General features: G+C 34.4%; 1 protein-coding gene and 1 long non-coding RNA gene across 2 annotated transcripts; one reads left to right on the forward strand and one right to left on the reverse strand.

The window, feature by feature from the left end:
* Positions 1 to 894: 894 nt before the first annotated feature.
* On the reverse strand, positions 895 to 8,492 carry LOC149623841 (uncharacterized). The gene is made up of 10 exons (XM_089852200.1): positions 8,477 to 8,492; positions 6,282 to 6,448; positions 4,664 to 4,747; positions 4,260 to 4,321; positions 3,954 to 4,160; positions 3,122 to 3,188; positions 2,094 to 2,507; positions 1,654 to 1,857; positions 1,322 to 1,493; positions 895 to 1,247 (listed from the first exon to the last, which is right to left on the reverse strand). The coding sequence occupies exons 1-10, from the start codon at positions 8,490 to 8,492 to the stop codon at positions 895 to 897; spliced, it is 1,746 nt and encodes a 581-aa protein (XP_089708326.1).
* A 1,517-nt stretch (positions 8,493 to 10,009) lies between these two features.
* On the forward strand, positions 10,010 to 11,231 carry LOC149623842 (uncharacterized). The gene is made up of 3 exons (XR_016374646.1): positions 10,010 to 10,160; positions 10,254 to 10,908; positions 11,008 to 11,231. It is a non-coding gene; the product is annotated as an uncharacterized LOC149623842 (long non-coding RNA).
* The last annotated feature ends 3,435 nt before the right edge of the window (positions 11,232 to 14,666 follow it).

A 14,666-nucleotide genomic window follows, 5' to 3' on the forward strand; every position in this document is an offset into this window, starting at 1 on the left:
AGTTTTAGTTTGTCCCAGATTGCACCCCATTAAAGTGTGTTTTTTACTACTATTATGGAATAACATTACTCTCTATAAGGTGTAAAAAATTTTTGAGTAATCATTTCTAACGTGGTTAAAAGGCCTGATTAAACTCCGTGAAGAGAGTACAATAATATCTATAACGGTGTTAAAAATTTTAAAAACTTACCATTGAAGTAATAAAATTATAACCGAAATATCCTATTTAAATCACCTAAATGGTGTAAGAAAACCAAGTTTTGAATTCAACACGGTGGAATATCATACCATAAAAGGGCTATTTATATTCCTCCAACGGTGTGGATTTCTTTCAACATGGTATACTATAGCTCCTAATACGGTATAACTTAAATCCTTGAACAGTGTTATAACACTACCGCACAATTTCCTTATTCCCTTAATGTTATGAGATGACACCATATATTGCACGCAATTACTTCTCTGTGTTTGAGATTATTCCGCAAATGAGGTGTAATTATTCCGCAAATGAGGTGTAATTATTCCGCAAATGAGGTGTAATTATTCCGCAAATGAGGTGTAATTATTCCGCAAATGAGGTGTAATTATTCCCCAAATGAGGTCTTTACTCCCCTCAGGCGTCGCCTTTACTCCCCTCAGGCGTCGCCTTTACTCCCCTCAGGCGTCGCCTTTACTCCCCTCAGGCGTCGCCTGTACTCCCCTTAGGCGTCGCCTGTACTCCCCTTAGGCGTCGCCTGTACTCCCCTTAGGCGTCGCCTGTACTCCCCTTAGGCGTCGCCTGTACTCCCCATAGGTTTGGCAAATTAAAATGCATCTAGAACTATTTTCCATTTCAAATTGTTTATGTTTATTTTTTTTTTAAATCCTGGAATTAGTTTTTCACAAATTTAACTTTTAGTAAAATTTCGACAAAAGATTTTTTCCACTAGCAGTTTTACACTTGCTTATGTTCAAAATAAGGAATTCGTAAACCATGGAGGTTTTTAACAAGCCATCCATGTAGTTTATATTGAAAATCCAAAACGAGCAAAACCATGTTAGAATAGCAGATGACAGTTCACTAGCCTCCAATATTTTCACTCTATCGACATATAACTTGTACGTTTCGCTGCCAAGAATTGATTTTCCATAAATTAGTACAGGTTCGACATCGATATCATTAATGTCGTTTTCTTTTAAAAACATGCGGCTAAACTTTTCGTTGTAAATGCTGGGAATGAGTAGAAGTGCTCCACTAATTTTTGTTTCTAAATATAAAGTAAAAAAATACAATTTGATAAGATATGATTTGAAGATCAAAAATCTTCGTGATGTGACTTACCTTTTTTCTCATTCAAATCTGTAGCATCCCCAATTTCCTCCAAAATGTCGTTTTTTAACTTCTTTGCTGCTGTAGGTGCAAGAGTCCAAATTTTGTCGTTGTATTTCTCAAATGACTGCAACAATTCTTTCTGAATATCTATGTTTTTAATTCGCTGGAATTCCATAATAAACTGAAAATAAATTTATAAACATTAAAATCTCTAATAACTAGGGTGCGCAGGTACTCATGATCCTATGAAAGTTATATAAATTATGGAAATCATTTCACGCGAGAAGAGATTTTATAATTTCACATTAATTTTCTTTTAAAACAATGAACAATCAATTTACTTGTTTCACTTCGCATAACGCTGGATATTCTTCTGTTATATCAGTAATGGATACACCCAGTTGAATTTTAGAAGCGCGATCTTGAAAAGTTCTAGTCATTTTTGAATTTATGAGACGGTAATCTACAACTCTCTTGTTCAGCTCCTCCTTCATCTGTTTGATATGATGTTCAATACTTTTTTTATCCTCAAAAGATTCCTTTACCTTTGAATTTTGGCAAAAAGTTTCAAACTTCACATTTTTAAATTAAAACAAGTAGGCCTATACTCAATCAGCTTTTTCACTGTCATATGCATTTTTTCTCAGTAAATTTAGTTAAGCAAGTCCACAATAAGTGGCATAAATCTGTGATATTGCTTCAATATAAGAAAGTTAATATAAAATATGATTATGAGAGTTACAGCTGATTGAAAATCTACCCATCGAAACTATTTCCATACTTTGAAACGAGTTAAACGTCTTTTATCAAGTTGTTTGTAATTCTTGGAATAAGTTTGCCTTTTCAATTCCGGGCTTTTTTCCTTAAGGATGTCCTCCATAGAAGAACATTGCTTTTGAGATTCAACATCATCAATAATTGGCTCTTCCAAAGAATTCTGATCTGTGTTAATTGCACTTAAGGACTCGTTACTAGTACTAGTACGAGTTGTATTATTGCTTTTTCCCAGCTCATTCTCAAGATGTGGATTAAAATCTTTGGCTAAGACTCTTTCTTTCTCAAGCTGACTCTTTTTAGCCTCGATTTGAAACTTTGTTCGTCCATATTTTTTTTTGGCATTTTCAATAGCTTTGTTTCCTTTCATTTGCTTCCTACTGTTTTTGAATTTGTTTCTCCACAACAAACTCCACAATTCCTAGAGAGAAAATTCATTATTATTTCTGGTAATGTTGACCTACTGTAGTTTTATATATAAAGGGAGCATGAAGTTTTGAAGCAAGTTAATTTCATTTGATATAGAATGATGAAAATCTGGAATTAATTCAACTCTTGATTTTAAAGCCAAATCTGACCTGCACTCACATTGGACATAGGTAATTGTACTGATCATGCTCTCGTGCAAATGGAGCTGTGGATTTTAAGTTAACCTTGTGGAGACTACTAATGGGTCATATTCACCAGAGCACCATAATTAGGTTTAATTATGGTCTAGGAGAACGCCGGTTACATATGGCTTAAAACCAAGAGTAAAAATTAAATCAAACTTGTTTCAACAGTTCGTGGTCCCATTATGAAACCCGCTCCCCGAGAAACAAATATCCTGCAAATATATTATTTGGGTGAAGGGGCTGTCATTTTGTTCAAAGTTTCAGCCGTTTGTACTATGATTAAAGGAAACCCAATAACTTTTATTTATTGTTTTAATTGTAGTTACTTTGTCAAATAAATTAGTGTAGGTCGATTATTTCTATTTCTATTTATGCGAGATCAGGAGTTCATATAGAAAGTTGCAATAAAAATATTTCTTACCGAGTCTCCAAGATAAGGAAATGCATTAATCAGTTTTGCTGACACATGGGCGTGAGATGGTGGATATCTAAACATGTGTAATACAATTTTAGAATATTTTTTACATAAAATCATAAGATAGGTTCCATAAATTTGTAACTGGTAGACCTTGTCATGAAGTGACGTAGGTCATATATTATCGTTAAGCGACACCTGGTGAGGTGCTGTCAAAGGGTTAGTACAGACTAAATAAGAAGATGGACTGCAAAACCGAGTTAAGTCAATTCTCGCTTCGTTCTCGAACTAGCTCCCAGTAAGTCTCTAGCATTACGAAGTATAGGAAGTGTCATACTTATGGAAATATACACTTATGATAAAATCAAGAACAAGGTTATAGTTTGTTATGTTAATATTGCAAAACTATGAGAGGATGATCACTTCAGGTTAATCGGTGTACATTATAAAGCTTGAAACTAACTCGTGGGATATTATCAACTGATTTTCTATAGTAACCTCAAGGGGCTAATCGCTCTCAGACTCACTGATAGTGGACTTCACGTAGTCACTTCGGCGCTGTCAAGCGAAGGGCTTTTAAATATTATGCGTTACCTCTTTAATAAAGTGGTACAGCGTGTACACAGATTACGTCAATCGAGGGGCACATCACTTCCATGTTTAACGACACACCCTCACCTTACTTCCACTGAGTATTGATTAAATCACGTTTATTTGTTTAGATTCGTTAAATACCGATTCAGATTGACCCACCGTAGAGCCAAGTGAATTGTCCCTAGTAAGCTAGATCAAGCCTCATACCAGGCAAAGGATAAACATTTAGTAGAAATGTACTTACACTGAATTAAACGTGTTAATCAAATCATGGTATAAAATGTTGACTATTTCCCTGTTAGTTCGCTTCTTCTCTTGTTCAGTTGAAGCCACATATTTTTCTTTTTGAATTAAAACCATTGGAAATTCGGGAAGCTTGTGTTGCAAGGAAAATGTCGCTCTGCTTATTTTTGTGGTTTCCTCAAGGTTATACCTTTCAGCATTCATTACACTAAAAAGATTTACGCAAGGTGTTTGAAAAGGTTTTCCTTTTTAATTTGGGACACAATTGACTGGAGACAACATCATTACTAATTGTTTTAATATTTACCATGTTTCTTTATTTTCGGTACTTGAATTACCCACCGTTGATTGTAAAGTTTTATTTCCTTCCTATTTTATTAAATTTTTGAATTAAGGAGACTATACGATGAATGTCACTAACGCGGTCCCCCCCTCTCTCAGCTTTAACTTCAGTGCACCCAAAACTACTATAGCCTTTCTCGCTGCAGTCTATAGAGCTATCTCAGTTGTGACGTTAGTGCCTAGGTAAAACGTCATGAGACCAGCTTTGCCAGTGGGCGGCCATGTTTGATACCGCTTAGGTTCTATGGGCAAATAGCATGGGTGACTTCACACTAAGGTGTCTGAGATAGCTTTATTGACTCACCAACACTTGGGGATTGGCAAAAAACCCGTTAGTGAAAAGTATGTATAAAAAGAGAAAATTCTTACCACAATTTCAATAACATCATTGGTGATTGAATCTATTTCTATTGTTTTCATCATTTTAGCAGCTGGAGGTGTACAATCTAGTTCCTATAGGCAAAAATTAATTAGAAGCATGCAGTATAACGTCTAAAAATTAAAGACGGTTTCAAACCATGTTGCTTTTTCTAATAACTTTAATTAGCATTTTATCTTCAATTTTTGACTGGTTATTTAAATCCACATTTTGGTTAAAGTCAGGGTCGTACGCCTTGAAAAATAAATTAATTTGGACTATTAAAAAATAAAAATACATTAAATTTTTACAGTAAAAGTAAATGATTATTGACTTTAAAACAGGACAGTATACATAGTTTACAGACTAGAAGGATTCATTCCATTTTCACAGCGATGCCAGGATTCGGGTGTTACACAAGGAGGCCTGACTCACTGGGTGAGTCTAAATCCAGGCCTCCTTGTGTAAATGGTATGAATCCTCCTAGTCTGTAAACTCTGTTACACAAGGAGGACTGACTCACTGGGTGAGTCTAAATCCAGGCCTCCTTGTGTAAATGGTATGAATCCTCCTAGTCTGTAAACTCTGTTACACAAAGAGGACTGACTCACTGGGTGAGTCTAAATCCAGGCCTCCTTGTGTAAATGGTATGAATCCTCCTGGTTTGTTGGTCCCCTTTATTCCGCCCACTGTAGAAGACCGTTACCCAGTAAAACCATGGATAAAGACTGCGCGTGAGGAAATTTGTTTTCACTCTACAGGATAGACAACTCCCTATCTCAAACGACAGGTTATTCTGTATATACTCTGTTACGACATCGGCTGGCAGCACGCGAAAAGCTAGGCCTCTATGTAACCTAGCTTTGTGCGTGCTGACAAGGGACGAAAAACTTCAGGACTTCACGGTTTAAAATATCCACGCGTTTTTTTTATCTCGAGTGCACGGACCTCTAGGCCTTAGTTTCAAATTCGTGTGAGATTTCCTACAGCCTACTACACGTATTTAAAACAAAAGCCCAGACGTCCGTGCACTTGAGATAAAAAAACTCGGGGATATTTTAATCCTGAAAGTCCCGAAGTTTTTCGTCCCTAAAAAGCTAAGTTACATAGAGAGCTAGCTTTGCGCGTGCTGACAACTGATGTTGTAACAGAGTATATACAAAATAAGTTGTCGTTCGAGATAGGGAGCTGCCAATCCTATAGCGTGAAAACAAATTTTCTCACGCGCATTCTTTATCCATGGTAGAACCAAGGGTACCGACCCTATTGTTACTACCCCTCTAGACGTCCTCGATAAAAAATAATTCCAAATAATGCATAGCTAATTTACAGAAAGGAGTGGCTAATCTGACATGAGCATTTAACTAAACTAACTAAGATAATATTTATAGAGTAGACAAATATTAGCATTCGGTGTTTTCGCATGAGATAATAATTAAAATCATAGAATCTAAACAAAGGCATCGGAAGTACAGTGAGACCTCGCGGGGCAGTTACTCATTACGGGTTACGCGTAATCATTATAGTACAGTCAATAGTACAGCTTGTATATCGATTACGCTGAATGACTGCCCCTCGGTGAACTCAAGTACTGGTAAATAAAAAATGTATTGAAACATTTAATCTTACCTGGAAAATAAAATCTCCATCTTTGATATCCGAGAAGAAAGAATTAGATTGAATCATTTCCTTTAAATCCCATAACGTTGGATTTGGCACTTTGAGAATCACTTTTCTTTTGCTTTCGCCGTAGCAAATTAAGCAAAGAACATTTGAAGTTGAACTCATAATAATGGCTAAAAAAACGCGTTATACCGTCGGTGACTTTCCTAATCACGAAAAACCAAAAGCCGAAAGTACATGTTTAGCAGTTCTGCAGCCTGCCGGGTTTAAAGTATTGTTGACCTAACCAGTGTACACGTACAGCGTCGATTCAATCCCCAAAGGCCAAAGCTTAAGGTGTGGAAAATTTTAGGAATGAATTGCGGAATTCCCCGAAAACTCTCTTTCTATAGCTTCTTCAATGGGGTGGTCTTTCAACCCGTTGTTAATTCTAGAGAGCCGGTAGGCCCGAACCCACACCCTCCCGTAATCTTATCTCTAAAGTAGAGTGGGATATAGACCGAGTGGGGAAAGGTGAAGTCCCGCCCATTGACATGCGCGGTAACCACTGGATGTTTTACTTCCAACAGCAACACGTAGATGGCGGGAAAATCTACACTTTGGCGCGAAATTTAAAATGCTTCGTTTTACAACATTGGTGTTGATATAGATAATGTTAGTTCAAATCTTAATAAAAAGGTGAATATTTGTGTTAAAATATAGATTTTAAAATATACTTCCCACCATGTTTTAAACACAACATACATATTGTTTATTACTAAACAATAAAAGTAAATATGTTTAAGTTCATGAGTTTTGCAATATTAAATGTATAATTATGGAAAAGTTTGTCTGTTGGATTTAAATTTATTATTTGTTAAATAAACATGGGTTGTAAATGCCCATTTTCGAGTTTCAGAAACACAGAAATGAATGTATATTTCCCAAATAATCCCAATGTCAGGAAACTTATCAGTGGACCAAGCAATGATGCCTTAAAAAGAAAGTACCGGCACTTCCGTCTTTGCATGGTAATGTTTTGTTCTATCAATGAGAGAATAATAGTTTTCTAATAACCAATTCGTTTGAATGTCGCTGAACTCCTACTTAATTAACTCCTAACACATCCGCACAGCAACTCAAACTAAAGATTTGGGTACAATATTCGACGCTAAGTTACATTTTTGTAGGAACGTCATCAAGACTATTAGCTTATGTCGTCGTTCCTTAGAGATTTCGTTTTAGTTTTGTCGTCAGTTGAAATCTCTGCGTCATTTCCGCATCTTATATTTAAGCCTAGTTCGTTCCAGGTTGCCCTGTAGCCAATTTCTCCTAAAAAGGTAGAGCAATACAGCGTAGTTTTATAGAGTTCGGGCATAAATACTTTTTACCTAAAGCCATACATATAAATATGGACTATTATTGACCATCCTTGATCTCCTCAAAATTAACGACTGAATCATGTTACTTTTATTCACAAGTTAGTTCATAACATTCTCCAGCCCTCAACTCAATTAAATGCTCTTAATTTATCTGTTCCTAAACATTTGCGCAGCCCAAAGTACATTTTACAATAGCAGTATTACAATTAGGATGCAAATGCAATTCCTTAACTAGCGTTTTTGATCTTTTTTCGAACAACGTATCTGATGTACATAAAATAATTCGACTTCAACTTATTGAAGGTTACTGAATGTTCAAAGAAGAGAGGGAGAAAAAATCACTGATTTATTTCTTTCTTTTTTCCAATTTAAATTTGTACGCGTGACTATTTCATTTATGCGTAATTCTCTTGATATTTTGTATTGAAAATGTGTATCAAGTGTATAATCTCGTGAGTTGTTTTACAACTTTGTTTATACACAATGAACATTCAATTGTAATTTTTCTCTGAATTTCTTTGGTAGAAATAATAAAGTAACTCCCATATGCAGATCAATTGAAGCCCCTATGATGAATAAAAGAATGAACAGCGGAAATGTATAATAAAATAAGATTTAATAACATATCTTGCTTGTTTGTTATCAGGTTTGTTTTTGTGATTTATTGAGGTTAATTCCGGGATGAGGAAAGAAGTCTTTGTAAATTACGGCGCATGAAGTTAATTGATTTGGCTAAAAATGTAAATAATCACGTTTATGAAATAGAATGAATGTATGTTAAACTTGTTTTGCTTCGGCTATTTTAATGCAAAGTTATGACAATAACAAAAGTAAACTTACTTTCAGTCTGTTTCATTATCGTTTGGTAGCTAAATTGACTCCAAGCACCGCACTTTACAAAACTACTCTCTTCATCGTGGAATTAACTGCGAAAATTCTGAGAAAAATGATCCTTCAAACATAATAGCTATTGGAAAACTATTACGTCTTTCATTGAAAAAAAAACAAGACATGATCTTGCAAAGACGCAAGTGCAGGTATTTTCCAATTTAGGCATCATCGATCGGTCTACAAATAATTTTAACCATTTTTCCTAACGTCGGGATTAATAATAATACATGTAATCCTTTATTGTTTAGCAGTAAACAATGTGTATGTTGTGTATAAAACATGTTGGGAATTGTACTTTAAATTCTAAATTTTAAGGCATCATTGCTCGGTCCACTGATAAATTTCCTAACGTTGGGATTATTTGGGAAATAATCCGAAATATAAATTCATTTTTGTTTTTCTGAAACTCGAAAATGGGCATTTACAACCCATATTTATTTAAGAAATAATAAATTCAAATCCCAAAGACAAACTACTTCCGTAATTATACATTTAATATTGCTAAAATCATGAACTTAGACATATTTACTTTATTATTTAGCAATAAACAATGTGTATGCTGTGTTTAAAACATCGTGGGAAATATATTCTAACACAAATATTTAACATTTTATTAAGATTTGAACTAACATTATCTATATCAACACCAATGTTGTAAAACGAAGCATTTTAAATTTCGCGCCAAAGTGTAGATATCCCCGCCATCTACGTGTTGCTGTTGGAAGTAAAACATCCAGTGGTTACCGCGCATGTCAATGGGCGGGGCTTCACCTTTCCCCACTCGGTCTATATCTCACTCTAGTTGATAAATAATATCAATGCCAAAATTGTAAATTCAGTATTCAATCCACAATATATTTAGATCTAATGGTCCAAATGTAATGAAACTTTAATGAGAGATGTGCTACAATGTATTATATCTAAAAATGGTTGAAAACTTTCAAATTAATTAGCTTTGTCAAAATGATAAATTAAGTACTTTCAGGCCCTTTCCAAGATTAAACATATCGCTTACACATGGCACTAAAAATCCTGTAATTAAACCAAATTACAGGCCATAAAGCTTACAACACACCTAAATGGGAAAGTTCAGAAGAGCCCTTGTGTTTCTACCAAGTAAACGTTATTATGTAAACGCAACGCAATTTTAGTTCAAAACTATATTTATTGGAAATATTACATATTTTGAAAAACAATGAAGAGTAGAAAAATCATGATTAAGAAACTAACTGTAAGGGAGGGGGTGAAGTATCACAATATCAGTTACTGTTGGTAAAAAAACAGGATTTACTTGAGATATAGTTTTAAATTATATTTGGTTGTCAAGGAGGTCCAAGAAGAAAATAGCTTCCTCGCAGCGATACTCTGCTTTTTCGATGACATTCTGAAGCTTCTTGCGAGGTAGACCTTACATTTTAATGCAATAATTTTTTATCAGTATCATTTGGTAACGAACGCAGAATTTTTCTCATTATATGTTATTCAACTGATCAGGTTTCGCAAGACCTGCCCCTCTGCACGTTTACAAAACTAAGAATATTGGTTCAAGAGGTCTTGGTTTTATAATCTATTACTCTCTAAAAGGCCTGTTTTGGACAAGGATGGGGATGGGTTTTTTTCTTGGAAAATGGTTGTAAGTACTGAATTGTGGATTAAATACTGAATTTAAAATTTTCACATTAGAAATTCATTTTTATTAAAATATTTATCCCATTTAATATAATAGAATAGATTGTAACACACCTCAAGGTAAAATTTCAGGACATTTGGATCAGTAGATCCGAAGATATCATCAGTTTGGCCTTGGAAAATAATTTTTACACAAAAAAGCTTTAATCTTTCTTAGTATAATAAAACACATTGAAACACACGTCTCACTACAATTTAAGGTCATTTGGATCAATAGGACAAAGGAAGGATCTGGCAAAAACCTACCTCCTCCCATAAAACTTAATGTTAATTTTCGGTTCCTTCGAATTTTCTTCAAAAGTCGCGCTTATGCATGTAAATCGAATTCTTTGAACTGGGGGAGTAGTTATAAGGAAAAATGGGGGTGGAATGCTCTGAGAGTCGGAATGAAGGCTAGTTATCTAAGTCAGATCTAGGCTCTTTTTAGCGCCATCATGTCGGCCTAATTTTAATACATATGCCAAATTAATTTTAAACTGTTTTGCTCTTACATAAAATTTACAATTAAAAAACTAAATTTAATAGATAGTTAACAATGAATAATTATTTCTTCCAAATTGTTGCTAAAATAGTAGTGTACGTAGATGACGTTACAATAGGGAAACGCCGGTAGGTGTAGCATGGACAAAGCAATACTGCATTGGTTCGTCCATGGGTGTAGGCATAGAAAAGCGTCTGAAATCTGCAAGGAAGTGAGTTCGAAGATAGTTTGTGCAAATTTTGAAATTTGGTTCATAACTGTTGCGTTTACGAATGGGATGATGATATTGATATTGTTTATTGATGTCTAGATAATTGTTTTCCTTCTGGTGAGAGAAACAAGTACATTTATTTCTGAACTCATTTCTTAATGTGAAGTTGTAGTATAAGGTTTTTAATTATCATGTTAACAATGCTTATTTTGATTGCGTTTATAAAAATAATATTGAACTTTTATTCTTAAAGTTGGTGATCATAAGTGATGATTAGTAATTGATTACTCTTATTAGTTAAAATTAAGAGTTTATTAAATAAATTATTATTAACGTTTATAGGTAAATTTAAACTTGAAACGATATTTTGTCTTTGGAAAATATGTATCTGAAAAGAACCCAATTAAGAGTTAATTAAATTATCATTATCGTTTTTAGGCAAATTTAAACTTGAAACGATAATTTTTCATTGTCAAAATTTGTTATTGAGAAGTGAAAAGAACCTTAGAAAGTGCTTGTGCTTCGTAAAATTTATTATTAGGCTTATTTGAGTAATCAAACGTTAATAGAAAGATTTTATTGCGAATGCCAATACTTAAAATTAAACATCAAATTTTATTGCGAATGCCAATACTTAAAATTAAACATCAAATTATCATTTTTGTTTGTCCAAAATTGTAACGCGCTTAAAGAGAAAAAATAAGTTTTTAGACTTTAGCTTATCTAATCCCAAAACCTAAATTCCCAAATTAAATGTACAGGTATAGTTAACCTCAAAAATGTGTCTGTCTAGAAGCACTTGCAAGTTAATTTAATTAACTTACAATATAAATATATATTTATTTAATTAGAACACTTAAAGAGATGGTAATATCATAAACTTGCTTAGTTACAGAGGTTTCCCTGATACACTCTCCAGAGACTACGGTATTAATTTCTTTTGGTTTACAAATCAAATATCTCTCACTTTAAAAATGTGTTTAGTTTTTATTATATTTTAGACTTTCCGACGAGTACAATTCCTAAAATAATTTTGTAAACCTTCTAATTGTAAAAACGCGACGGATTTTATAATTGTAGCGCTACCCGTTTTAAACTGCCTATCTACCAATCGCAAATTTACCGCCAAGAGATTTCAATTCTCGGCATGTATAGTTGTATAGGCGCGCTACCATGGAAACGCGAGACTCGCCGCCTCGAACAAATTTCTCTCCTCCCTGCCCCAACTAAGCAAGACGTGAGAGGAACGCGCCGGCCGCCGACGTGAGAGAGATGCTAGGTTTAAGCAACATAACTCGAGCTTGTTAATAAGAGTAGACGGCCGAGAGCGTAAAGGCGTCAATCCGTGGAGTGAAAGCTCTGTGCGTTGGTGTGTTCAAGTCCCTTCGGGGATTTGGAAATTTACGAAAATAATTTAATTTGAAATAAAATGCGTTGCGCCACCTAAGAAGTGTAATGTGAACTACGGGTGAATTTGGAGTCGAAAATTCGCGGGAAATTTGAAATTCAAAATATTTATTTAGTTGGAAATATCCGAACGCGCACGCGAAAAAAAGGGGAAAAAGGAGGGAAAAAAGGCGCCCAGCGTTCCAGCAAGGGTCAGAACAATACTTTCGCTGCTCTAAAGAGCGCAAAAGTAAAAAAGAACTTAAGGTAGGTCTAAGATGTGCGTCGTGCTATTGTTATTCATTCTTTACTTCATAAAAACTCAACGCGCGGAGACGCTTTATATTAGATTCTCGTAGCCATAGAAAGTATTCTAGAGGGCCGGTAGGCCCTTCTAGATAAGAACCCACACCCTCCCGTAATGTTAAAGAAATAATTCACAGATTTTAGGCTTAGCGTCCCATAGAAAAAGCATGGGATTTTTGGTGGTCCACTCCATCGAATAACTCAGAAACTACTGCGAAGTTAAGGTTCGGAACACTTTTGAATTATCAAGAAACTATTGAATGTTGAACTTCTGAAGTTTGATTAAGAACAATTAATTCTAAGTATTTTATTTTAATTAATTTATAAATCATGGTAAAACCGTTACATATATTACACTGTTTGCATAGCATTTTGTTCAGCCTTTATCGGGTTTGTGGCGCATAGGATAACGCGTCTGCCTATGGAGCAGAAGTTTGCAGGTTCGAGTCCTGACAAGATCGGTGTTTATTTTTACAGATCTTTTATTCAACATAAATGAAATAATCCTATAAATACAATGTTTGGATAATTTTATGTTACGAAATACGGGCTTGTGGCATAATGGATAACGCGTTTGCATTCGAGGCAAAACATTGCAGGTTCGAGTCCTGGCAAGCTCGGTGTTTATTTTTACAGATCTTTTATTCAACATAAATGATATAATCCTATAAATACAATGTTTGGATAATTTTTTTGTCACGAAATACGGGCTTGTGGCGTAATGGATAACGCGTGACATTCGAGGTAAAACATTGCAGGTTCGAGTCTTGGAAACCACGTTGTCTATTTTTGATGAAGAATCATAGTATATAAAAGGGAAAATTCTTAAATAACAAACTTTCAATGAAATAGGCGCGTGCTGGCGCGAGGTTTAGAAATAACGTTTTTTTTAAACCTATACAAAAAGGTCAACTAAACTTAATTGAGTCACCAACCGCCTTTTTGTGTGAAATAAGTTACCACCCGCCCATCTATGGTGAATTAATTTACCACCCTTCTACCAATTGTGAATTAATTTACCACTTCCCTGCCAAATGATTTAAAATTTTAATCTTTCCCATAAAATAATGAGAGGCACTTGGAGTGAGCCAACTGGAACATCGAGTTAATGACGTTTGACAAGCATATTATTATTTTTATAATAGATTAATTCAAATTAAGGCTGAAGAAACAGATATTACATAAAAAGACTTGGTTTGCCCAAGCCTTAAAAACAAAAGGATAAGAGTTTTTCCAGTTGTCTGAAGCGCGGATATTTTTTCTATTGAATTTTAAAGACAATCCGTATTTTACTACTCTTTAGAATTTAATTCAATCACCTGATTTTACTGCTAATGGACTAGTTTCCTAAAAATTAATTGAAATAAAATAATTACTTATCTCAGATTTTTCAACAACAATTCCATTTTCCTGAAACATTTAATCATGCATTTATTATTTTGAGGGATATCGTGTAAACTCAACCAACACTTCTAAAATCTTCCCCACAAGTACTGATATACACAGTTCAATAATTGTGACTGTGCTTAAAGAAGAAACGAACCTCTTTATCAAATATAAGAAAGGTGATAACAGCCCCCTTTTGTATTCGAAAAGACCGCATATAATACATAATTAATGAGAATATTATTTGAAAATTAAAGTACGTTCTCCATTGAAAAGAAAAGAAAATTCATGATAAAATGTTTCAGGAAAATGGAATTGTTGTTGAAAAATCTGAGATAAGTAATTTTTTTATTTCAATTAATTTTCAGGAAACTAGTCCATTAGCAGTAAAATCAGGTGATTGAATTAAATTCTAAAGAGTAGTAAAATACGGATTGTCTTTAAAATTCAATAGAAAAAATATCCGCGCTTCAGACAACTGGAAAAACTCTTATCCTTTTGTTTTTAAGGCTTGGGCAAACCAAGTCTTTTTATGTAATATAGTGTGGTTTCCATAGGGTTCCCTATGAGAAATAACATGGTTGTACCGCGAGTAAGAACCCCCCTTTTCTCCCTACTCCCGGGCAGACTGCCAACCGACTAATCGATAAGACTATCAAAAGAGAAGTTGGCCGAATAAT

Source organism: Phalangium opilio, unplaced genomic scaffold (assembly GCF_054372755.1).
Source record: "Phalangium opilio isolate 3A_F unplaced genomic scaffold, DU_Popi_V2 ptg000106l_1, whole genome shotgun sequence".
Taxonomy (NCBI): domain Eukaryota; kingdom Metazoa; phylum Arthropoda; class Arachnida; order Opiliones; family Phalangiidae; genus Phalangium; species Phalangium opilio.

Bases quoted from the DNA above. Each gene is read 5' to 3' on its own strand.
- LOC149623841 (XM_089852200.1), bottom strand. The intron at 2,508-3,121 runs GTAAGAAATATT...TTTTCTCTCTAG, and splicing joins TTCCTTATCTTGGAGACTCG to GAATTGTGGAGTTTGTTGTG. The intron at 1,494-1,653 runs GTAAATTGATTG...ATTTATTTTCAG, and splicing joins CGTTATGCGAAGTGAAACAA to TTTATTATGGAATTCCAGCG.